The 25,582-nt window shown below is 35.1% G+C and overlaps 3 protein-coding genes across 4 annotated transcripts in view; 2 read left to right on the forward strand and 1 right to left on the reverse strand.

Annotated features, from left to right (window-relative positions):
* Nucleotides 1–308, reverse strand: part of LOC106055493 (RNA helicase aquarius-like) — a 39,724-nt gene extending 39,416 nt beyond the window's left edge. Inside the window, exon 1 of the mRNA XM_056028481.1 lies at nucleotides 290–308. The gene's annotated coding sequence lies outside the window, so the exon portion shown is untranslated. The remainder of the gene's footprint in view (nucleotides 1–289) is intronic.
* A 69-nt stretch (nucleotides 309–377) lies between these two features.
* LOC106055504 (RING finger protein 11-like) lies at nucleotides 378–8,074 on the forward strand. Its single transcript, XM_013211789.2, has 3 exons — nucleotides 378–607; nucleotides 3,605–3,768; nucleotides 4,337–8,074. The coding sequence occupies exons 1-3, from the start codon at nucleotides 485–487 to the stop codon at nucleotides 4,506–4,508; spliced, it is 459 nt and encodes a 152-aa protein (XP_013067243.1). The 5' UTR covers nucleotides 378–484; the 3' UTR covers nucleotides 4,509–8,074.
* Nucleotides 8,075–11,697: 3,623 nt separating this feature from the next.
* On the forward strand, nucleotides 11,698–23,942 carry LOC106055514 (uncharacterized). Of its 2 annotated transcripts, XM_056028494.1 has the most exons (5): nucleotides 11,698–11,781; nucleotides 12,034–12,181; nucleotides 18,548–18,653; nucleotides 21,963–22,043; nucleotides 23,614–23,942. In XM_056028494.1, exons 1-5 carry the CDS (start codon nucleotides 11,713–11,715, stop codon nucleotides 23,717–23,719), a joined length of 510 nt encoding a protein of 169 aa, XP_055884469.1. In that variant the 5' UTR covers nucleotides 11,698–11,712; the 3' UTR covers nucleotides 23,720–23,942. The 2 variants fall into 2 exon arrangements, with proteins under 2 accessions (XP_055884469.1, XP_013067254.2); XM_013211800.2 differs by having other exon boundaries at nucleotides 11,730–12,181.
* The last annotated feature ends 1,640 nt before the right edge of the window (nucleotides 23,943–25,582 follow it).

Raw genomic sequence — 25,582 nt, forward strand, 5'->3', positions numbered from 1 at the left:
ATATATAATATAACCGAGACGCCTGGAGCCTATTTAAATTTTAACTATTAAGGTTGCCTATAATGTGTATAAACATTAGTATGCTAATAAGACTATTTATAACTTTCAGTGACTAGAGTCAATAAAGCATCTACACACTGTTGCATAGAAGTCGCGGATGAAGAAGTAAAAGCTTTTAATACTTTTAAACTCAATAAATTGGAAAGATTTAGTCGTATTTTTAATTATTTATACTATAGATTTTGTTTCCTTCTCATAGATTATATATATATATATAAAAGGTTCATACCCTGTTTATTTAAAAAATGTTTTCCTTCTTTACTTTTAGAAGCTAGACATCTATACTTTTACAGCGGAAGCTTAATACGCTGTGGTTAGGCTTGTTTTGGTTTGTTCGAGGGGGGGTAAAATGACGTCATACCCTACCTAAACAATTGATATCCGTTGACATATCGAACAAAGGAAATAGCCTAAAACGTTTAAGATGGGAAACTGTTTTAAATCCTCAAATAACGACGACATTTCTCTGCTTCGAGGTAACGATAGTCATGATTCAGCATTAGAACCAACGCCGTTCGTTGAACCACCTCCACCATACAGAACTCAGGTGAGTTGTAGATATACGTCTATAACTATTTATTTTCAATCTTGGTCGACTTGGACTTAGTCAGACTTAGTCTTGAACTCATCTCAGAACTGTCTTCAGTCTTGTCACTGAAGTCAGTTGACTCAAGTCAGTGACTCAGTCTAATCTTTCTCTGAAACTGACTCAAGTCTGATATTAGTCAAGTGAGTTAATTTTATTTTCATTAGTCAAGATCTCTAGACTCTAGTCTAAACTACTCCTAGACTCTATATAATCTATATTCTAGATCTATAGAGACAATAGAGTCTTACAGAGTTACTCTACTTTCTACTCTTTACTCTTTTTACTGTACTTTTACTTTACATCTGAGATCTAGAATCTAGATTTAGATAACTAGATCTAGATGTCTAGAACTAGACTCTAGTGAACTCTAGTGTCTAGATCTAGCTCTCAGGGGCGCCCCAGGATTTTTTGCTGAGGGGTGCAAGTTGACCTATGGCTCATAGCCATAGCTCTGAATGATAGTGTATGTCCCTGTAAGGTCCAAGGCTAAGGGAGTAAACCCTAAAAAGAATAAATTTCGCTTTTGGAGCCCTGAAGGCGGGAGGGGGGGACATTGGTAAGACCACTGCACTCTAGCAAACTCCTGCATCCACCTGACCCTAAGTAGCCATGGTGTTCCATCCCTATAGATCCGGTCAGCATGGAAGAGAGGTGAGTGTTGACGTGTGGGGAGCCCAGCTCTTGCTAATATACCGCCAAGGGAGAGGTCACACCATCATCTTTCGAGAGATAAAATGCCACAGACATCAACTCCTGATTAGCTTATTCTAGTTTATTATAATAATAGCTTATCCTTGCCACTGTACTTCAGTGGAAGCACTACTGGTTACTAATCCGGGGAGGTGCATGTGCACAACCTTGCACCCCATGTGGGTGCCTATGCTAAATCTTACACTGTCGTACTATAATAGTATAATTGAGTTTTATTATTATTGAGTATAAATTAGTATAAAAATAAACTATTGAGCTAGATTAGATAATAGATCTAGATCTGTCCTTACTAGATCTATAAAACCTATTTCTAGTATAACTCCAAAATAATGTAACAGTTTAAATAATGTCCAATAAATCACAGCCAATACTTTACAAATGGCAACACGTCACACTGACTGTACAAATATTTCTCTGTTAATAACCATACTGTCGTATCAACTCTTTCACTGGCCTCTCCACCTCATCCCAGACTTTCACTGGGTTCAACTGTTCGGGACTAATTTCACACACTGGGCTCATTGTGTCAGACTCGATTGCAGATCAAGGTCAAGATATTGTTTTGATAGTACTTGACAGTATTATGCACCGAACCATCATAATGCACCGTGCAGAACCACACCTCTGAACCAAGTTGTCTGTAGTGAACCGGACAGTAGTGAACTGTCTGACTGTGACACCCCCGCGCTTTATATATATGTCCCCACTGGCCTTCTAGAAACTGACTGAATGTCGCTCGACCATTCTGGTTGATCTCATGACTACATTCAACATGAATTGCCTGAGTACTATTCACAGCATAGATCCTTCCTGAACTGTTGTTTTGTCACTCATTGTCACTCATTGCACTTGCCATCGCAACTCATCACGGTTGCCTGGGGAGATATGCATGGGCTAGCTAACAATTTAATACAAGATGCTCCTTCAAGGTACAGTGGAGGGTGTATGAGGAAAGGGTCATCCAAAAAAAAAAAAGCTGGATGGACAATGTAAAAGAATGGACCCGGCTCTTTCTTGATATCCTGCTAAGAACAGCTGCTGACCAGGAAAAGTGGAGAGATTTGGTTTCACAAACTGTCACAGCATCCTTATGGGGAAAGTCAAGGGACAGATGAGGTGTTTTTGAGCATTCAGGAGGAGAATTTGGCTACAACTTCTTTGCAAATCAGTTTCATTATTACTTTTTGTTAAATTTTGTGTCTAGGGCTATGGTTCTGTACTAAGGATCAGATGTGCCTGCACTAGTAACTAATACCAATGTTAGCCCATATGTAAATATTGTCCTGTGTTGCTGGTAGGCTGTCCATTATTTCACTATAATTAATTTGTCATTTTCTCTTATTAAAAATTTTATCCCATATGTTCTCCTAGAGTGCAATTTGAACATACATTTTACATACATAAGCATAGATAATTACCATGTCCAATCCAATAGATTATAAGCCTTTATCTTGCTCCTACAATGAGCAAAAAAACTGAACCACTTCCACATGACATGTCTAAGAAAAATACTGAATGTCAAATGGCAAGACAAAATACCAGATACTGAAGTCCTTCAATAAGCGGTCTGCTAAGCATCCACACAATCCTGATGCAGTCCCAGCTGCGATGGGCAGGACACGTCTTCAGAATGGAAGACCACAGCATCCCTAAACGACTCTTATATGGCCAACTAAGCGAAGGAAAGCGCTTTCAAGGCAGTCAAAGAAAACGCTTCAGGGACACCCACAAAGCTTCTCTGAAAGAGCTCAGCATAGACCCAGCCACCTGGAAGCACAGAGGCTCAAGACAGAGCATCATGGCATCGCGCTGTGAAAACTGGTGCACAGGTAGCTGAGGAAAAGAGAACAACGCTGGCAGAAGAAAAACGCCAGAGAAGAAAAGCAAGGCCAATGACACTAGCTCCATCTGGAATAACCTGCCCAGTGTGCAGCCAAACATTTCAGGCTCACATAGGTCTCACCAGCCACATGAGGAGGCACTAAACCCCATTGCATAGCCCTCAGCCCCCCTGGATGACAAAGTGGTCATCATTAAACCATGATGGACGAACTGTTTACAATGAACAATTTATTTTGTTGTGTAATTGTAAAAAAATATTTTGTCCTAGCTAAACAGTGAAAGCTTACTGTCATAAAAGTCTGTTCAAGAATAAAATAAATATGCTATTTCAATCTTAATTTGTTAAAGTGGCACAAAATGTTTGACTAGTTTTATATTCATGAATATGTTATTCATTTTCAGCCAGAACTGCAGAATCGTATGCCAATATATCATCCTTCCCCTGGAGTGAGCAGAACAGCTACTCAGTTAACTGAAGATGAACAAATTAAAATAGCTCAGAGACTTGGACTAATAAATCATCTACCAACTGGAAAATATGATGGAACTAACAGAAAAGCCAAAGAGTGAGTTTAATAATTTAAAAAAAAGTTGTTATACTTTTATAATTTAACTTCTATAACGTATTGAGGGATATTTTACAATTTATTCCAACAAATTACCATAGCTATGAATTTAAAAGACTATTTGCCTATAATTTATTTAACTTTATAATTGTTAAGTCTTTCTTTCTTCATTTGATTACTTACACATATTTTGTTACTTTATTAAAGATGAAACAAAAGAGAATGAGCCTACTGATCATTCTTTAAGTAAAGTTCCCCCTTCCAGACCATGCAGTCTATAGTACAGATGATGTAAAGGTCATCTGTTTCTGTGTCTCATGGTTAACAAAGGTGTCATGAACAATGACCAACCGCCTTTACTTTTCCCAACAAATGTCAGGTACCCATCAGAGAGCTTGGTGGACTCAGAGGTGCCCTAAAGATCCCGAAATTAAATATCCCAGTCTTCAACGGGATTTGAAACTGGGACCACTCAGCCACCGGGCCTCCTAGAACATGCTTAAAGAGTATGGAAAATGTTCTATAATAATAAAAAAATCAATAGTTTCAAACCCTCCTTTTATTCCAGGTGTGTCATTTGCATGAATGAATTTTGCTTTGGGGAGCAGTTAAGATTTCTTCCATGCTTACACACTTATCATAAAGAGTGTATAGATGATTGGCTGATGAGATCATTCACATGTCCAAGTTGTATGGAGCCTGTGGATGCTGCACTGTTGACTACCTATCAGACAAGCTGATTGTTCACTGGAAGTGCTTGTTAGAAACTGTTCCTTAGTAGGCTGATTTCTTTCATAAAATTGTGTGCTCTGTGATCACATCTCCAATAATTCAAATCTACTTTCATCAACAGATTGATGAATTTTAAAAGCTTATTCCTTTTAGCCTACAAGTGATCCAGTAAAACTCTTTTCATCAGTTCTACATTATCTATAGTGCTGTTTTAAGATTTATAAAAAAATGAACTAGGCTTCTTTTTACTGTTGGAAAGTTTAGAAATCTAGTAGTACTTTTACAAACATGAAATAAAGATTAAATTGGGATGAAGATTTCAATTTTTTATGGTACTTATATGAGCTTCTGATACATAGTAACATTTAAAAAGTTTTATAGCTAATGACACATGTCATTGTCATTCATAACTTTTCAATTGCTAATGCAATTATGCCTGCTTTTTTTTGCTTATATTTTCCTTTCTAAATGTTAAAACCTATACATGAATGGATAATGGGATGCATGAAAGTGCACAAAGCCTTGATCCTAATTATAGAAAGGAAGCATTTGACTTATAAATATATATATTAACATATTTATTTGAAATCCAGCACCACAACTGCTATCAGTTTGATATTTGTAAAACATAGAATATGAAGCTGCTTTTTTTTTTTTTTTTTTTTGGTAACAATTAATAAGCTGTTTGTTTGTTTGTTATCATTACTCTAGGTCTTGTAATTCTTTGTCTCTTGAAATGGCCTAAAATTATTTTAAAATATTGTTTGTATTTCATCTCATGAAAATGAATTGTCAAATGAGACTTTAAGTGGAGGAAAATTTTTAATGTTTTAAAAACATTCTTACTGGTATATTTGAATTTCCTTTTTTTTTTTTTTAAATCATAAAGGTCTTAAAAGCTAATTTTGTTCTTAGGGAAATTTATTTTTTTAGGCCCAGTAGATACTGGTACATTATAAATTTTTTCTCAATCCTTGTTTTTTTCTTATTTATGGAAAAAAATTCTAATTTGAATTTTTAACACATCTGGGTTTCAAATTCTAATGCTCTAGCAGTAGAAATTGTTTATAGCACAATAAAATCTTCTTTCTAATAAAAAAGGTCTGTTATTTAGAACATGATTTACTTTCATTCTCAAAACTGTACATTAGTTTTAGTTAGTAAATATTATGAGAATGGAAATAAAGGACCACACTAATTAGCTTGCCTGTATTAAATTACTAAAGCAAAAAATAAGATCTACACAGTGTTAAATCTATGACATACTGGTAACACAGACTAATTTTGGTATGTCTATTGGACTTATTTAAACATATTTTCTTTTGATTCTTTTTCATTTTATGATTGCATAATTTGGACTGTTTCTGCTGAAATTACTTGTGATATAAGTCAAAGTAATGCTTGATGTAGTTGTGATGACATATTTTTATATGCTTTTGTTTGTGTTATATGTTTCTACAAAGTCTGAATTATTTTTGTGTTTAGACTTCATAGAAACTTAGACTGTTTATGAACGTTGTTTTAATGGCTTAATTTATCTATTGTATGAAATACATAAGTATGGAAGATTGCATGGGACTTACAAGAGTGCAATTACTTGATTGTGATAGCAGAATGCATATGCATAAGTTAATGCAAAGTTTCTTGATCCTGTTTGTAATATGACTGTCAATATTAACAAATGTACTCTAGATATAGAATGATGACAGACATTTAAAACTATGTAATCTAGTGACTAAGTAGGTCTTTGCTAACCAAGATTTTCTTAGTTCAAATCTTTCAATGATAAAATATTTGAGTTTACATTGCATGAAATACAATTCTAGTCAATGAATTAATTTTTGTTTGTTGTTGTTACAATCACTTTGGTATCTAAATCTAATTATATGAAGTCTATTATGTAGTTCTAAACAGTTATTTGGACATAGAAATGGGCTGGTGTTCAGAAACAGAAAACAAATACTGGCGATACTGTTTTATACTATTGGAAAGCTGTTTTGAGATGCTTTGAAATTAATTGCTACCAAACTATTATGAATTGACATTATTTAGTATGGATGCTTTTACTCTTTTAATAGATTTCAGTCAATTTAGTGTTTATCTTGTATTATTGTTTTGGATGAGTGTTTTGATTTAATTCTGTCTGTTCACATGTTTCTAGATCTGTGAGTTATGTCATGACTATTCATCATAAATCTACTAGTAGCTAGAATGATTTTAATGATTAGAGATTACATTTCTAAGTTAAATTGTAAAAAAAAAATAATACTCACAACATTCCCACTAAGTTTTGTTTTCCTTCACTGACATTCTTGTCTTTCATATAGGCTTACAGAAATACTTTCCCCTTTTATAGATTTTATAGATTAATAACTTTTTTAAAAAACAATTTAAGCAATGCTCTATATAGTTTGTAATACTAGTATTTTTAATGAAATTCTATTTATATTTTTCATCCTTGTTATTCAAGTAGATCTATTTATAGTAATGAGGTTAATATTCATCCTTTTTTTTCATTGTGATTTTAATTTTATATTCATCAGAGTGTAAACATTTTTTTTAACACACCAGTATAATTAAAACTCTTTTTAGTGACTAAGTGTGTACAAATTAAAGTGCTTATTATTAGGAAACTCAAAAACAAAAAGTTATCTCTGTTCATGAGTGCATGTTAAAATAAGCAAGTTTGAAGATGTATTCTTATGTCTAAATCAGTCTAGCACAATGTTTGTGTGCTCATGTACTGATATAGCCTACACAAGTAAGTTGTACTATTTCCTAATTGCAGTGTCTCAGTTTAAATTCATTTGATCATTATTCACTTTTTTAAATCAAATTTAGAATTAAAATCTTCCATTAAAATAAATAAGTTGCATTTTTTTTAGTGACCTTAGAGTATAACTATCTGATACAGATTTAACCTAATTTTAAAATAAGTGATTGATATAGGAGCAACTATTTCAAAATACACATCTTTTTAATGATTATAATGTGATTTTTGTTTTGTATAATCTGGGAATACATTAACACTTATCTTATTAGAAAATAATGTTGACTTCAGGCTGTGTATCTAAATTGGAAATAGGCCTTGTATATACTGGTTTTAAAAGATACTTTAAAGTGCCTTTTGAATCTCATATGAAATTGTGTAGCTTATTTTAGAAGTGTAGTTGTAGATAAAACCTGGCAAGCTTTCAAGGAATAAACACTTGCCAATGTTAGAATGGAGGCACTGTGGCTGAGTGTTAAAGCGCTTGACTTCTGAACCAGATCCTGGGTTTGAATCCTGGTGAAGACTGGGATTTTAAATTTTGGGATGTTTAGGGTGCCTCTGTCCACCCAGTTCTAATGGGTACCTGACATTAGTAAAAAAAATAAAGGAGATTGGTCGTTGTGCTGGCCACATGACACCCTTGTTAACCATGGGCCACCTTTACATCATCTGCCCTATAGACCACATGATCTGAAAGGTGAACTTACTTAACTTTAATGTTAGAATAAATCTAGTGGTTTTTAAATGTTGTCAGATTGAATAAACTTGACCTGTTTTCAATAAAATAATTTTAAGTCATCATTATGTTTTGTGTTGTTGACATCTATATTATTACATGACATAGTTGTATAACTGTAAACTGGTGATGATTGTTCCATTAGGTTATTAAGTTGTGTTTCTGAGAACTGCTGAGAATGAAGGTAATTTTCTTTAATCTCAGATATTTCATATGGATATGGAACTAACAGGTTGTGTCATTGAATTCTATTGCTGATATCTGTATGTGATCATAAAGTGGTGTTAGATTAACTATTAAATGTCATGCAATCAAGTTGTATAACTGAATTACTATTGTATTGATTGCTGCATGTGATAATCATGTTGCATTAGATTATCAAGTTGTTTAACTGTAGTACAAATGTATAGATTGTTGAATTTGATTGTCAAGTTGTATAACTGTATTACATGTATATTGATTGCTGCACTTGGTTCAATATCAACCTGTGTATCATATTGACAAAAAAAAAGCTTATGTTGACTCTGTTGTTTTCAATTCTAGAATTGTAAGAACAAGAATCCAATAAATTGATTTAAAATCCTAAAGAATGATGCCTTGTAAGCCTTCTTTAGTTTTGTAAATGAAGTATGGTAGGTAAGGTGGGTTTTAGGGGTGAACAAACTTGTCAGCCTTACTTGCTTATCTTGCAATTCAAAGTCTGGGATACAATGCGCTGTGTATATCACAATTTGTCAATACCTTAGTACAGGGGTTCTCAACCTGTGGGTCGCGACCCCCTTGGGGGTCGATTGACGATTTGCCAGGGGTCGCCAGAGACCATGGAAAAAAATGAATAGTTTTGTCTATTCTTCTATTGCTGTGTGTCTGAGCGGGGGAGGGGTCCTCAGCAGAGTGTGGGATTGTAAAGAGGGGTCGCCGAGCTTAAAAGGTTGAGAACCACTGCCTTAGTATATAAAAAATAATTGGGTTGTCAATGTACATTTTTATTATCAACTAGTCGGATATTACTCGAATCCTGGGGGCCTTAGTTTGTGTATTACTAATTTAGTGGATTGGATTTAGATCCATGTCAAACCTAGCTAATCTTCCTTTAAATTTGTTTTTCTTTCGCCTGGAAAATAAAAGTAGATTGCAAAAATGGGTTTAACCGATACATTCATATCAAATGTAAAATACTGTGCAAACGGTTTACCCGATCTTACTATCTACTATGCTATCTTACTAGATTTTTCTAAGGCTTTTGACAAAGTTCACCACCATAGTTTGCTTAAAAAATTAAAATATTTCGGCATTAATGGTCCACTGCATCAGTGGATTAAAGACTTTCTGATAGGGAGAGAACAAACTGTAATAATAAATGGCTCTAAATCAACACCGATAACAGTAAACTCAGGTGTACCTCAAGGAACAGTCTTGGGTCCACTACTATTTTTAATTTACATAAATGATTTACCAAATTGCATTACTTCAGGAACAAAAGTCAGATTATTCGCAGACGATTGCATAATATATAGAACAATAAAAACAACACAAGACACAGATATTTTACAAAGAGAATTAGATGAATTACAGAAATGGGAATCAAATTGGAGCATGTCTTTCCACCCAGAAAAATGTCAGTTGTTATGAGTAACAAAAAAACTAAAACAAATTAATTCCACTTATCTTATTCATGGCAAACCAGTAACACAGACTAAAAACGCAAAATACCTAGGTGTTATAATAAATGAAAAACTGTCATGGAATCCACATATTGATGAAACTACAAAAAAATCAAACAAAGCATTAGGATTTATTAAAAGAAATTTCTATAAATCAAATAAGAACATAAAACTAAAATGTTATTTAACCTTGGTTAGGCCAATAATAGAATATGCATCCTCTGTTTGGGACCCCTCAACTCAAGAAAACATTAAGAAACTAGAACAGACACAAAATAGAGCAGTGCGATTCATAACAAACGAATATTCACATTTGACTAGAGTAACACCTTTAGTAAAATCACTCAATTTAGAAAGCCTTCAGGACAGAAGGCTCAAAAGTAAAGTAGCAATAATACATAAAACACTGAACCATAATCTTCAAATACAAAAACAAAATTTAATAAAATACTCTGAAAGACACAAAGATAAAGGCACATTCCTCGTCCCATATGCTAGGACAAATTTGTACAAATACTCCTTCTTCCCTAGTGCTATTAGAGCATGGAATGGGTTGCCTGAGCTAGCCAGGAAAACCAGTGACTTGGCAGAATTTAAGTCATTGGTTAATATGCATGACTAAATGCATGACGCGTAGGACGTAATCATCTTCTTTTTTGAAGTAACGTCTGTATTATATAAGATAAGATAAGATTTGCTAGAACGTTTCGCTAATTAATAGAGATAAATGTAGCTATTAAAGCGGGTTTACCCGATTTGTTAAAAAAGTTTCTTTCTTTAATAGAGATAAATTTAGCTTATTTTCCTATTTATGGGACCCCCAGTTGTGGGATGGACATTAAATATACACTACGGTTTCCGCCATGATCTAAGGAACATTCATGCGAAGTTTTATCAGGATTGGTCAAACGGTTTTGATTTGTATGCGGGACCTACATAGGCCTACTAACATACACCTTACCTTCTGTTTTATATATTAGATAACAAAATCTGATTATATATTATAATACAGTGAACAATATAGGAGCGAGACAGAGTTCAATGAAATAAAAAGAAATAAAACGTCAGCGCTGCTCTTACATGAAAATCTTATCACTCTCGATGTTGAACGTGAGAAAAAGAGAGACATGTTTTCAAATAGTTAAAGACTGTTACAGCCATTGAATCTTATCTGGCTACAGCAGCTCCTCCTAAATTGAAACATTCATTAATGACAATTTACAAACAATGCTTTATTTTTATTCCATATTTTTGCATTGAACGCTAGGTATGCAATCTGAATCAGGAAAGTATCGTTATATTAGTGTGATCTACAGTTTATTTATGAAATATGATCGAATTTCTTTTTCTATATTGAGAATGCATCTTTCGCATGTATATACCAAATAGATTTTTTTGATTCAAACATTCTGTTGGTAAAAGCAATATCTACATAATTAGACTTTCAACATTTGTTCTCGATGAGAGATAACATAGCCTAAGTCGAATAAAACTTATATAGTTATAATGTTTTGTTTGGTGTAAACTGTAATGCACAAATTGTAAGACTAATTTCCTTATGGATATAAAGGTTATTAGTAGTAATAATTATCCGTTTAATGCAATTTATTAGTTAATGTTCTACATGTGAATCCCAGAGGATGAAAAAATAAACTCATTTTGAAATTGTGGTGATAGGTATGACTAGTTATTGGCGTTTCCATGGCTATAAAAAATTGAATTGAATCAAACTAAATTACAAGTTTAAATAACGATAAATGTATTTCAACAACGGAGTTATTGTAGATATATTAGTTATATTATAATGTTCTCTGTTTATATTCGTAGGCCTAATATTAAATGTATTCTTTATATAAGGCTATATGCTCATTTAAAGGTCGGGGAGCGCCAATAAGGTACCGTGCTCCTTGCGTCAGCTATGCTCAGTGCGCCCCTTCTATGAAATGGTTAAAATAATAATAGTAATAAAAACGATTCAGAAAAGAGCAGCAACATTTTCGTCTCAAAATGTGCACGCGTAAATATTTCCGAACGCAATAATGAATCATGGTGCTAAAAAGAAAGTGACTTCCTTTAAAAATTCCAAACATCAAAATACATGGAATAAGGTTTCTGTGCGTGTGTCTCTGTTAGATGATTACTTTTTCTAGTTATCCATGCTATTGATTTGTAACATTTATTTGTACTTACTGGCACAATGTTTAGCCAACCGAACTAAAAATGTAAGGGCACTAACAGACTGGCCAGAATCTAAGAAAAATCCTCAGCATTTGAAAAATCTGGATAAATCAGATGAAATGTTTGCTATATTCAACAATCTCCCTAGCACAGTAGGACTCAACTTACATTCCTTAAAACAGATTCTTGAACCAAACTCATCACAGAGTAACAGTTCAATACCTGTCAAGCAAGAAAACATTTCAGAATCCGATACGACCAAAACTTTGTCGACAGCTGCAGAGGAAAGAACACAGAAAACATCAAAAACTCCATCAATCCAAACCGAAAGTAGGTGATTTTTTTGCATTCATATTAAAGTCGTAAATCATGGGCGTAGCCAGGATTTTTTTTCGGGGGGGGGGTGAATTTTTTCTCCCCCCCCCTCCCCCCCCCCCCGCAAAAAAAAATTATATGTATTTATGTGTGTGTGTGTACATAATCTTTATTACATTCTGACCCTTCATTCTTTCGGAAGACGTTTATTGTGCCCTAGAATAGGTTCTTCCATGAGTTAGTGAAAAAATAGTAGATTCCCCGACATTACTAGCAAAGGGGTCTGGGGGAGCGCTAGGAGCTCCCCCCAGCGCGGGGCGAAGCCCCGCCGCCAAGCACTATTTCTGATATTGAAAACCAACAAAATGCATATTCTGAGGTATCTACAGTGCATTTTCCTGCTATTAAAAAGTTCTATTTCAAAAACCTAATGTGCTATTCTTACTGACTTAGACCCTCCCTCGTCGTTCGGCGCATTTGCCATCAAGCTGTTTCCATAAAATTGTGGACTCCCCGCCATTACTAGCAAGGGGGTCTGGGGGAGCACCAGGAGCTCCCCAGCGCCCCCCCCCCCCACGCCAAGCATTATTTCTGGTATCGAAAGCCAACAAAATGCATATTCTGAGGTATCTACAGACCATTTTAATGCTATTAAAAAGTTTTATTTCAAAAACCTAATGTGCTGTTCTTACTGACTTAGACCCTCCCACGCCGTTCGGAGCATTTGACGTCAAGCAGTTTCCATAAAAATCTGTCACTGGTAATTTCTGAAGCCTCTTCCCACCTACAATGAGGACCTCCATGAATGAGTGGCGTCAAGTTTTACTATCATTTGAACTCTTCTTATGCGTAATTCATTTTGTCGGAGAACATGTCCCGCAAACCTCATGCGTCGTTCTCTCACAATCTTACTAAGGGGTCGACTCCCAGTTCGGCATAGGATTTCCTTGATTTAGATCCGATCTCTATAACTGACTCCTGAAATCTGTCTTAGCCATCTTTGTTGAGCCACATTTAGTGTTTTTCGATTTCGGTAGATGACTATTCACTGCAGTTTATTAATGGAGCCCTGCCACTGGTAAAAATGTGTAACCTCTCTTGAATACGCTCTTGGAATTTAGTGACTGTAGTTTGCTTTAGATTTTATATAGAAAAGAGGTTTTATCGTCAAAATCTTCTGTTGGGGGTTTTCCACCTCAAAATGCTCTGTAGGGGGATCTTAGACTCAAAACCATCTGGAGGGGTTTTAAACTTTAAAAAAAAAAGCCATCTGTAGAAGAAACTCAAAACCCCCGATTGGCTTAGCTACGCTCAAATAATTTTAGTGTGTAATTTGCTTTTTTTTATATTGAAGATGTATTTTTTAGCACCAAACCCCTCTGAATGGGGGTTTAAACTCAAAACCCCTTTCGGTAACGCTCATAGCATTTTGAGTGCGTAATTTGCTTTTTTTTCTTACACTGAAGATGGCGGGGGGGTTTAAACTCAAAACCCCTTTGACTACGCTCATAGATTTTAGAGTGAGTAATTTTCTTTTATTTATATTGAAGAGGTACTTTTTAGCTTCAAACTCCACTGGAGGGGAGTTTAAACTCAAAACCCCATAGACTACACTCATAACATTTTTAGTGTATAATTTGCTTTTTTTTTATTATTAAAAAGAGGTATTTTTTACCTTCAAACCCCGCTGAAGAGTCAAAACCCATTTAGCTACGCTCATAACATTTTGAGTGCGTAATTAGCTTTTTTTATATTAAAGAAGGGGTTTATCGTAAATTTTAGACCGGGTTTTAAAATCAAAATCTTCCTTAACTGTGCTCTTGGAATTAGGGGATTTTCGTTTGCATTTTTTTTGTTTTGTTTTATAGAAGAGGGGGAGTTAACTGCAAAAACCCCAGGTAAGGGGTTTAAAACTCAAAACCCCTGGTAGGGGTTTTTAAGCTCGAACCCCCCTGGTAGGGTTTTTTAAACTCGAACCCCCCTGGTAGGGGGTTTTAAACTCAAAACCCCTTTGGTTGTGCTAGACAAGTGATGGTTTAGTATTAAAATCTCACCTAAAATAAACAAAATCAAAGCAAAAAATCGGTCACTAAATTCCGACTCCCCCCGGGGGGGGGGATTTCATTTGGGGGGGGGGTTTGAACCCCAAGACCCCCCCCCTGGCTACGCCCATGTCGTAAATGTTTCAGTAACAGGTGCAACGGCAGAAGTTTAGTTAATTTTTGTACAAAGATTATATCAACTCACTGACTGTCTGGTAAAAAGTTTGTAAAAGTTATTTCTCATATTAAGATGAAATTTTGCACAATTATTTCTTTTACCTGACAACACAAGAATGAATAAAATAAAAATTAACCAATTAGTTAATTAACTATTGGTCATTAATTATTTTGTTTGGCATCTTGAACAAGGGAAAGACATTGTGCTTGACTGAGGTGGTGGTATAAGCTGAATTAGTGTAGGTCACCGCTTTAAAGTAAGTTTGAAATAAAAGATAACTATATTATCTTCTATTTTCATAGGCACCTCACTAATAGAGTGGCTAGAATGTCGGCTTGAGTCATGAGTTCGAATTCAGGTCTTCTCCCCCGCCCCTTTTTTTTTTAAATTGTTAAAATTGTTATACATGTTTTTAAAAAACGATTATGGTAAAATTCACCTAGATATCCCTTTCTTTCTCCCCCCTCCCATTTTCCAAACTGATTCAAATAAGAGATACGATAGCGCTAAACAAAAACAATTGGTACAAATATTTTTAACTGCACAGGTTTATTTTTGTTGGTCTAGATCTATTACAAACTTAATTGCATGACTGATCCAAGCTAATTGGTGCAAATACACTTCGTATAAACTTTTTAAAAAAAGTATTTTTGCACAAATTAATGGGGACCCCCAGAAGTATTCACCCATGGGTCATCCTTTTGGTAGCAATGTGTTTTTTGACAAAGGTCTCAGCAGGTCATCGTGGGGTTCTATTGCCATTGTGATCCTGTTTCGAATCTCCTTCATTGTGATGCAGTCTTTGTAGGTGATACCTAGGATCCTTCTTTAGTATCTTAATTCTTCCAAACCCTATCCCTAAAGCCCAGTAAACCCTAACCCTATGTATAAAACCGTAAACCATATCCTTTTTGAATGCCCCTTCCTAATCCACCTTAAGCAGACCCTACTACCACTCCAGCCTAACATAACCAACACTCTATACGGCAGTGCTGAACAACTGAAGAAAACAGCACACTATTTTTTCTTGGCACAGTCTGAAAAAAAGCTGACAGCTCAGCAGCAAAAAGCTGGCCAGAAGAAGAAGAAGAAGAATGTATAAAAGCCAAGCGTTTTCTTGCATTCTTCATTGCTAGAAATGCATTCTCCTGATATCTACAGCTCATTATATTCGTCCTACTAAAAAGGTAGTTTACAAATTTAGTAAAATAAAGTAACGTGGGGGCAATGGCCGATACTGAAGTGTGAGTGACAATCGAGATACAAATAGTGTAGGTATTTTCTTATTAGGTGTATTTATCGTAATATTATCTTTATGTTAAGCGATACCTCTTGTAGTAGGCTATTTTGGTCAGAATAAGAGGTCAACAGAACGATGGTTAAACGCTCTTTGGATATTCAACTGTTTTGACGCGCGCTAAATGTCTAATTTTTAAAAACCTTCTGGATGTTTTTACTTTAAAAAATTATAACGTAAATTTATAGGCCCTAATTATATTACAAATATTTACTTTTGAAAATAAAAGATACTCCACACATTAGATTAAGGCTTTAAGTATACTAATTAGATTCTACTCTAAATTGTTTGAATTTTAGGATTAACAGTTAAGATTCCAAAGCTATTTATGCAATAGAAAAATTTCAGATTGAGTAAAGGTCGGGAAAAGGCGACTAGCAAAAAATATTTGGTTTTAGAACTCATCTCAATACTCTTATACTTAAAAATTTCTTTTGAATTCCGAATTTTCCAAAACATAGTCTTTCTTTATTTAAAGTGGTTGGGGAGGCGGGATTGATGCAATCGCCCCCGCCACCCCACCAAATCAGCCAATATAATAGAAAGAGGGGGTGACATAATCCAAAAAATAGGTTAAAATATTAATAATTAGTATATATTTTTAACATAAGTAAAGAATTCGTGTATAAATAGTGTGATTTCACAACTAAAAATTTGCCTACCCCCCCCTTTCGGAGGGTGGGGGTGATCGCCCCTACCGCCCTCCCCCTGGATCCGCCAGTGATTGCAAGGATCCTCCTCTCTAGTTCTGCAATGAGAGTCCAAGATTCGCAAGCATACAAGAATGTGGTCATGACCAAGGAGCGCACCAGTCTGATTGTAGTGTCGAGGGAAGGGCTCTGCCTTTTCTTACGTTCAACTATAGGTTCTCTGAATAGAATAGACAATGAAACACAAATGATTCTTTGAATAAAAAAAAAAAGAAAGAACAGAAAATTGTGTATATATATATACGCCAACTAACATTACTCGCCGGCTACGCCCGTTGATTTGTTCCCAGGCTTTGTTTATTATGGACGGAACATCCCCTCCTTTCCTTTTTTTTTTAATTTCAGAAAACGGGCTCTACATAAAAAGCCTACCTTTTAACTCTTCTCCTAACATACTTTGTAGTCCTTTAATTAGTGTATCTGTTACAATGAAATTAAAAGGTCCGCTTAATCTCTTTCCTTCTCTATCTGGAACCCACATTTTTGTTTTTACCCCGCACATCGTAATTTCTCCGACATAGACGTTTAACTTGATTTGGATTGACACGTTTTATAACGCTTTCCCCCCAGTAAACACACACGCATATATATGCTTTTGGCCTGCATTACTTTTACTTAACGCCCCCCCCCCTTCCAGCGCACAACAACAACAAAAAAAGCTAATCTTACGTTCATTCTCTGACTTTTCCTCGGCTTCTCAATTCAATAGTTAATATAGGCCTATCCAATGTTGCTTAACCCCGCCCCCCCCTTCCACATACACACCCGCTTTTGGCCCGTAACTTTTTTTTTTAGCCTTCCCCCTTCATCACACACTTTTCATCTTTTGAATTCTATATATAGCACATGTGTTTAGTTGTACCATTTTTTTTGGGTGCATCCTTTAACCAAACATTTCTTTAGACTTAGACCATCCGTTTCAGGCCTAGAGGAAAAAATGCACACTGCAGTTATTTTGGTCTTGTATCCTGCAATGTAAGGAAATATCAATTTGGTTTTATTAATTGTAATCGTTTATTTGGTCTCTTTTGAATGTAGAGAAATGCCAGTGCTATTTATTTTTAAATTTAGAGCGCGTCTAAATTAAAACAGACACGAAATAGACAATGAGATTCATAACAAACGAATATTCTCAATTGATTACAGTAACATCTTTTAAAAAACACCTTTTAAAAAATCATAAAAATTTTTAAAATCACAAATTTTATTTCTACAATTATTTTTGTGTGTGAAATTGCGTATCGGAAAATGCCGGGTACTTGAAGTAAGCTAGTCCTAAAAAAAATACACAGATCTTGGGTAAAAGAATCATCAAATAAGGTAATGTAAATGTGTAGTTTCACGTCATTTCTTTTTATAGCCTCTTTCGGGTTTAATCCCAGCTACCCGTATTTTGTTTTCTCTATCAGGCACACTTAAAATTATAGCATAATAATGTCAGTTTAGTTTAAAAAGAGAACTGAAAAAATGCAAAAGATATATAAGGAAAAGGGTACTTCCGGTCCAATTTATGATTCTAGTTTTTAATCAAAGAAACGAAACGCATAAGTGCAACAAAGCCCATTGAAAGCAGAAAAGAGTAAGGTAATACCCCCCCCCCCCCCCCCCCCAAAAAAAAAAAAATCTGACTTCTTTTAAAATATACAGGAAGTCCTATATTTGTGCTACAACTATTTATATTTTATATAGGTTATAGAAAAATGTGGCATTTTAAAGAAATAATGAAAATAAAATACAAGGGTTTATTAGTAACCGCGTTTTAGTGGTAAAAGAAACCTGCATACAAAATGTCATGTGGATCCCTACAGCATTTGATGAGATTTCTTGATACATAAATCAGTCAGTCAGTGAGTGAATGGTATTTTGCGCTTATAATATATAGCCTACATTATTGATGGATAGAGGCGTTAAAATGCGGGCTATTCTACTTGAGTATTAAAAAAAAAAAAGCTTCTAGTAAAAAAAAAAAGTTTTCAAAATCTTTTTAATATGAAATCAGTGACATTTGTTAGCAATGAAACACTTTATTCTTTGAAATAAACTCATTTGGTAGAGACTAACGAACTAATGGGAAAAAGATTATTGAACTTCTTTATGATCACTAACACAATAACATAATCATGTAACAATTCTGATTTCTATATCCAATTTCAGGTAAAGATAAGAACATATTCTACATCTTCCGCTTCCTAATTCCATTGATTGTATTAATACTAATGTTGATATATGTATTTGGTTTGGCTTGGTACTATAGGCGACAGTAAGTGACTTATACAAAGATATGTAGTTTAAATAGTAAGTGTCTGTGTGTTTAGTGTTTTAAGTATTGTTACAGCACAAACATTTTGACACAAAAGATATGACGAATTAATGCTTTTTTACAGACAAAACTAAACATTAATTTTTTCCACACAAGCTTATTCAATTGACTAATTTGCCTAATAAATGTGTTATAAATTTGTAATCGTTGATCGCAATTAATTCTTGATCAACCTTACTTTTGGAAAAACTTCACTACGCAATGGTAAAAAAAAAAGGTATGCGAATCATAATGACAATATGATGATGATGATATATGAGGGACTGAATCATCTAGACATTTTTTTAAATGCTCAAGAGCAGGTCCTTACTTCGGAATTCCCGAGGCGACAATCCGCTGAAGCCTATTACACTCCAAAAAAAATGTCCTTTTTTCTCAATGTCGTTAGAAGCACTATCAACGATATAGGACGGTCCCAAGCCCGGATGAGAAAGGAGGAGAGTTGGGCGCAAGGCCAGCTACCCTACCCTGAAAAACAACTAGCTACTGAAACATCAAACAGCAAAACAACAGAAGTCACGGTCCTGAGAGAAAATGTACCTCCACTTCTGGAAGGTTTATGACGCATGTCGGTGAAATCCAGAGTTATCTGGAAGGTGTCAGGCCGAAGACCATCATCTCTACCAGGACCACCACTACCATCGGTACATGGAACGTCCGGACCATGTATGAGACTGGGAAGACAGCGCAAGTGGCAGCTGAGAAGAAAAGTTGCCTCATCATCTTAGGGATCAGCGAATCAAGATGAACTGGTTCCGGGTAGACAAATGACTTCGCCCAGAACCGAGACGCCTAGAGGAAGCTTGTTGGTGGCCTATGCCCCAGAATGGACCACGGGCAGAGATAAGATGAGAAGCACTATCGAGATTGATTTCAATCTGAGGATTCAATTGTTGCTTTGGCGACAAATTTCATATTTATTGGTTGATTTTTTTCTTAATCTGGAAAGACTAACTGTCCCTATGTAATTCGTTCTTGTGTGTGAATCTACTTTTTTTTTTCAAATGGTAAAACGTCTTTGAGGTTTTTCACTATGCTCCAGCTCCGAGGACAAGCTTTCGGTATGTTCTTCTTCTTCTTCTTTATCGTTCTCATTGTTATGTTGGAGTGTTCATATGACTAGACCAATACATGAGATGAACTGCGCAGTGGTTTCCAAATCAGGGAGCTCTCCATATAGTTTTCTTTCTATTGGGGTGATTTGGGGCCAATGTCTTATACGGGCCTCTTGGTAAAGAGAGCAGTTTTGGAGGACGTGGTCGGCATTCTCTGGTGATACTCCACATGGGAAGATTTCACTGGTTCCAATTTTGAGCTTCCGGTGCATGTGTTGTCGCATTCTGTTGTGTCCGGTCCTGAGTCGAAAGATTAGACGTTGGTCTTGTCGGGATAGCTTATAGTAAGCGTCATCTTTCTTGTGATTTGGATGAGAGCTCGTCCATTTCTCATTTATTTTGTTTACAATTAATTTCTTCATTTCGGCATGTAATAATAAGACTTGTCTTCGATTCCGAAGCTAATGAGGAATGCAGTATTTCACGTGGGTACGTGACGTCCTCCCAACTAGTAGTTAATAATGTATTTAACGTTTTTAGTTTAAGTGGGCATTCTCGAATTGACAGTAATTACTTTTAAATGTAGACTAGCGCGACTTTTATGTCAGCTAATATATAGGTGTCAAAACCCAAGGTAGGTGAACAAAATTAAGTAAAAAAAAAATGCATTGCATCTAATGACCTGCCTGCTTTAGGTCTAGTAGGATAATTGTCATCTGTACTAGTCAATGTATCCTGAGTTTCTATCATTTGGGAAAATGTATCCATGACCATTTCGATGGCTTCTCTAGCACTTCGGTGGTTTTTACCTGTGATTAAGGCTAGTCTGTTTTTTTTTTATAAAGATGTCCGAAAGGTTGAAATTGAGAAACGGTGTGTCCAGTGTACCGACAAAAGTTACTGACTTCATCAGCCTCAGAAAATGGTTTGGGCCGGCGGGAAATTGTGTTCTACAGTATTGTGTTGGACACCGATCTAACGATCTTTCATGAATTTAGTATTTTCATAGCCTTGACCGCTGCAGTCCATTACACCTAAACCATTCGAAGTTTATAAAAAAATCATTGCAGCGCTTCCAGTGTCTTGCTCTGCCTTAGCGAAGATGAATCCAATGAAAGACTGCACCGTCATGACAACGTATCGTCAAATTTGAATCAGCTTTCACCTATTGAAAAGAATTTTTAAAAAATATTTGTTTTATTTTAATTCATACATGATTCGCTTGCTAACACGATAAATTTCTATTGTGTGAATGGTGGGATATACTTATTAGGTCTGAAACAAAGCTTGCTTCGAAGCACATGTTCTCTTTGGACAGGATTGTAAATCCAAAGAAATGACCTTCATTTTACCCTTCGAATTTTTTATTCAATTTGTTCGCGATGCCAATGGAGTGCGCCATTTTCTGTTTTGAGAAAAAACGAATGCTGTCCAAGACTCTCTTCAGGTACCGGTAGTCTTTTCACATTTTTCCTCTTGTTTTAGTCAATCTTGGTGTCAATATTGTTTCCTACTTGCAAAATTCAAGTTCCCTACCAACAAGCGATGACTGAACGTGAGCTCAGCTGTCTTAAGATTGTCATTTTTCGGTCATACTTTGAATGCATATATATGAAAGAGAGTCTAAATAAAGAGACATTCAAAATTGGTCACCGGTTAAACCAGGAAAAAAATAATTATGCGAGTAGAATTGAGGCTAACTCGGAGAGGCACAACTTGAGCAGCCAGTTAACAAACCTAGGCAGCATCACCACACCCTATTTGAACAATCTAATCCATTGGCCTAGAGACGAAGAGCCCTACAGCCAGCCATCTCTAGAGACAGTTTGCAGCCTACTGTGCAGACGGCGTGAGAGAATGCAGGCAACGGGCTGGGCTCCAACTGAGAACCATCGCTAGAGCTGAGTGAGAGGGTTACTATTATGAAGTTAGTGGAAGGTCCCCTTCACCAGCTTCTACGAATTATTCAAATTCCGGTACAGAACTTTCAAATGACATTAGCTCATTTCTTTTATAATATCTCATTAAACTCTTTATATAATATTACATTCATTTTAATGTACAGACAAGCCATACAATGGCGTCTCTAATAATGGAAAATATTTAGAAATTTCTATAATAATAACACGAAAAACATTTTCAGTTAATGTTTTGAATAATAAATGTAGATGTATGATTATTTCCCTTTGTTTAGGATATTATCAACTATAGACTCAGCAGAGAAAAAGAGTCAAGGAAGTATGGCTTCTCGTATTAGTGATGATGACAATTTAAGGTAACATTTTAAGAAGATACATACGTCTTGTGTATAAGTTAAACTTAATAAATGTTTTTATTACTCTTGTATGACTCAGTGTTCATGGCTTAGCATGCTCAGTGCGCCGTGGTACCATCTCAAATGTCAACATTGGGGAATTCGAGTCGGGATTCGAGTTCGAACCCCCATGATAGCTAGCCAAGTCACTTCACATCGCAATAGATCCACGGGTACCATAAAAAGGGACTGACACTAGACTAGCTCCGAAGAAGAACATTTTGGCGACGCCGTTTTGACGCCGTGGTCACTGTGAAGCGCTGTTTTTTGGTGACGTGGTCGTTTTGGCGCTAATGTTTTAGAAACATTATAAATGTTCATTTTATTTTGCCTTTAAAATGAATGATACATATATAATTTTTTTTTATTACAAATAGACTTACATGCATACATAAGCCACATGTAAGAGCCCATTTGATATGATATTAAGTGGCATTATAATAGTCAGGGCCGGATTTAAGTATGTGGAGGCCCCAGTCAGAATTTTTGGTGGAGGCCCCTACATTTTTTCGAAAGCTTTAACAAAAATCCACTTATTAATAATTATACTAATATCAAAAAGCATGCCATATTTTAGTAGGAAGAAAAAGAATATTTTTTAATGTAATCTGTTTTCCTAATTAAAAAAAAATTATTGCATTATTTTTAGTTACAAAAAAATAGTATATTTTCAATATTTTTGAATTAGTGGAGAGTAAGGCCCTGTGTTGACGCGCTGCCGTAGATATGAAACTGCATTTATATGTTACAAGCACGCTACAAGCGGACACCTCTAAACCACGGCAAAGTCGCTTACCGACTATTTTTTGTACATTTAGTAGTTTATATGACAGAATTTACATAACTTAGCAATAGAAATGTAATAAAAAAATTTTTTTGAGAAAAATCGAAAACCATTTACATAAATTTGTTAAAAATATGATAATGTGGTATCTCTCCTTCTAAAGAACCTCCCCTGTTTGTTACTATAAATAGTGAATAGTTGTAAAAGTGGTGTATTTTTATGAAAAAACTGCTTGCTTAAGTGATTTAAAAAAAATAGATTTTTCGCTTTCAGAAAAGAGATGTAAACGAGAAAGACGGACAGACATTCCACACAAAACTAATGGCGTCTTTTCCTCTTTCGGGGCCGCTAAAAATGTGGAAACAATACAGAAATAGTATAAAATTAAACTTTTGCATTATATTAAATGTATTTATTTCCCCAGCGCTTGTATTTCCCCTGAGCTTTTTTAGCTTTGCTGAGAAAATGTTGTTTTTTTTTCCTCGGGAGATCGTGTAATGGGCAATTTCGTTATTATTAGTAAAAGAAAATGTGACAGTATTGTTAAAAGTCGTTCTTATTTTTTTAAACAGTTTAAGTTTTTTTTGTAACTCTTGATAGAACTTTTGATAGTTTATCATGTTCATGGAAGCTATTCATAAAATATATTTACGCTGTTTATAATGTGTTGTAATTGTTCACAAGTTTCTCTATTTAAAACAGTTTATTTTTTTAAATAATTGTTCTCTAATTTGCTCTACATTTCAGAATGAGATACAAAGTTATGGAGGCAAAGGACGAGAGCTTGAGAACAATGGGTGCTAATAAGGACAGTACAGTTAGTCAAGCTTTTCCTCTAAGTCGAATACAATAACGCAATATAGACTCCCATGGACATTCATAAAAAACAGTACCGTTTTATCATGTAGAAAATGATTGAACTGTTTTTGATTTGCATGGAGACAAGCTTTGGTCATAATGTGTCAAGAATGAGTCCATTTATCAACTAGCTTCTGAAGGCACATGAGTTTTGTTTAGTTTGGAGACTGATTTTTTATTGAATTATAAAGTTCAGCAATACATTTGGTTAAAATATATTTTTATATGTTGTTTGACTTCTAATAACCATGTTATAATCACAACTTTAGGTGTTATTAAAAATGATACAGTCCATAGTTGCCCATAGTTAATATAAATACAGAATTGAATGATCTAATCATAATATTATTATAGAAAAATGTTCTTTACCTACCTCGATGTATACATAGGTGGATATATATTTTAATTATAGTAGGCAGTAGGCCTATGTGTTTTTATTAAACTTTCCCAGGGGAAAGTGATGAAATACAGTAAAATATTGTGTTTAGAACTGTTTTGAGGCTTTGGAGTGAAATGCACTGATGCCTCATTCATGATGTTCTGGCCTACAGATAATCTCGGTCTGTTTAATGTAGTTTTCATAACAGACTTTTATCTGTCTTGTACTCTATATGACAATGAGTCTACAAGTCTACATCTAGATCGGTATTATAGCTAATTCAGATATCCCGTCTCAATTATCTAGACCTGGTCAGCCATCAACTCCTGATTAGCTTATTTAGTTTATTAGAATAATAGCTTCTCCTTGCAACTTTACCTAAGTGGAAGCATGGCTGGTTAAGTTGCTACTTTCAAGAAGGTTAGTTGATTTCAAGGTGCAAAAGATTGTCTACAAATTTGGCTACTCGGAATTCAAGGAGATGGGGAGCATGTACATGGTCTGCATTAGTCCTGATACGCCTAGGCTAGTTTTGTTCGGTGTAATGCACATTGTAATAAAATTTCCTTATCAATAATAAAGATTATTATTATTGTTGTTACTAGTCTAATACAATAGCTTATCCTTATAACTGTAGGCTACTTCAATGGAAGCACTATGGTTACTACTTAGAAGAAATTAATGGATTTGAAGGTGCAAAAATTGGCTAGAATTTAGCTACTCAGAATCCAGGTGGGTGCACGTGCATGACCTTGCACCCCCCCCCCTGCGGGCGCCCATGGCTCCTGAGTCCACCAGCCTAGGTGACCTGCCTAACAGGTCGCAATTGGCTGAAAAGAGCACTTAACTTTTTAAAATATCTGATTGTTAAAAGCAAACAACAGCACATCAAGAACAACAATAAACAAGATTAGAAAGAGAGTTAATCACACAAACTCATCACCCCCATCAAATTCACAAATGGGCGAGAAATATATTCAAGCCATATTCTTGTTTTGATCGTTTAAAGAAATGTAAAAAATTTTGCATTATTTTTCACATAAAAGCATACAGTGCTACACGTCGTCTTTGATTAGACTCTTCTAACTCTTCTTGAATGAGTCGCGTTAAGTGATCACCTAAGATCAGCATGGGAACCTCTCGATACAGTGTCGGTGGCACCTAGTACGGTTGCTCAGGGTGTCAACCCTCCCCATCAACTTTCTTGAAATATGTTCCAATGAACACTATTGCTAATTTTTTTTGTTGAACCAATACAGTGAGCTGTTTACCTACTTTTATTGATTTTTACTCAAATGTAAAATCCCAATGTTTATTACATTTATTCAAATGTTATTGCAAATTTTACAACAATATTCAATTAAAATTATAAACAGACTTAACATCATATGAACAGGTTTCTTTTGTTATACTTTAAATGGTATAACGGTGTGCTGTATCATTTACACTTAAACTACCATCTAGATGTGTCAAAGCATA

This window comes from Biomphalaria glabrata, chromosome 5 (genome assembly GCF_947242115.1).
Source record: "Biomphalaria glabrata chromosome 5, xgBioGlab47.1, whole genome shotgun sequence".
NCBI lineage: Eukaryota > Metazoa > Mollusca > Gastropoda > Planorbidae > Biomphalaria > Biomphalaria glabrata.

Coding starts and splice junctions, on each gene's coding strand:
- LOC106055504 (XM_013211789.2), top strand. CDS start 485: ATGGGAAACTGTTTTAAATCCTCAAATAACGACGACATTTCTCTGCTT. Junction 608..3,604: donor CTCCACCATACAGAACTCAG/GTGAGTTGTAGA, acceptor ATTCATTTTCAG/CCAGAACTGCAGAATCGTAT. Junction 3,769..4,336: donor ACTAACAGAAAAGCCAAAGA/GTGAGTTTAATA, acceptor CTTTTATTCCAG/GTGTGTCATTTGCATGAATG.
- LOC106055514 (XM_013211800.2), top strand. CDS start 11,830: ATGCTATTGATTTGTAACATTTATTTGTACTTACTGGCACAATGTTTA. Junction 12,182..18,547: donor TCCATCAATCCAAACCGAAA/GTAGGTGATTTT, acceptor ATCCAATTTCAG/GTAAAGATAAGAACATATTC. Junction 18,654..21,962: donor GCTTGGTACTATAGGCGACA/GTAAGTGACTTA, acceptor CCCTTTGTTTAG/GATATTATCAACTATAGACT.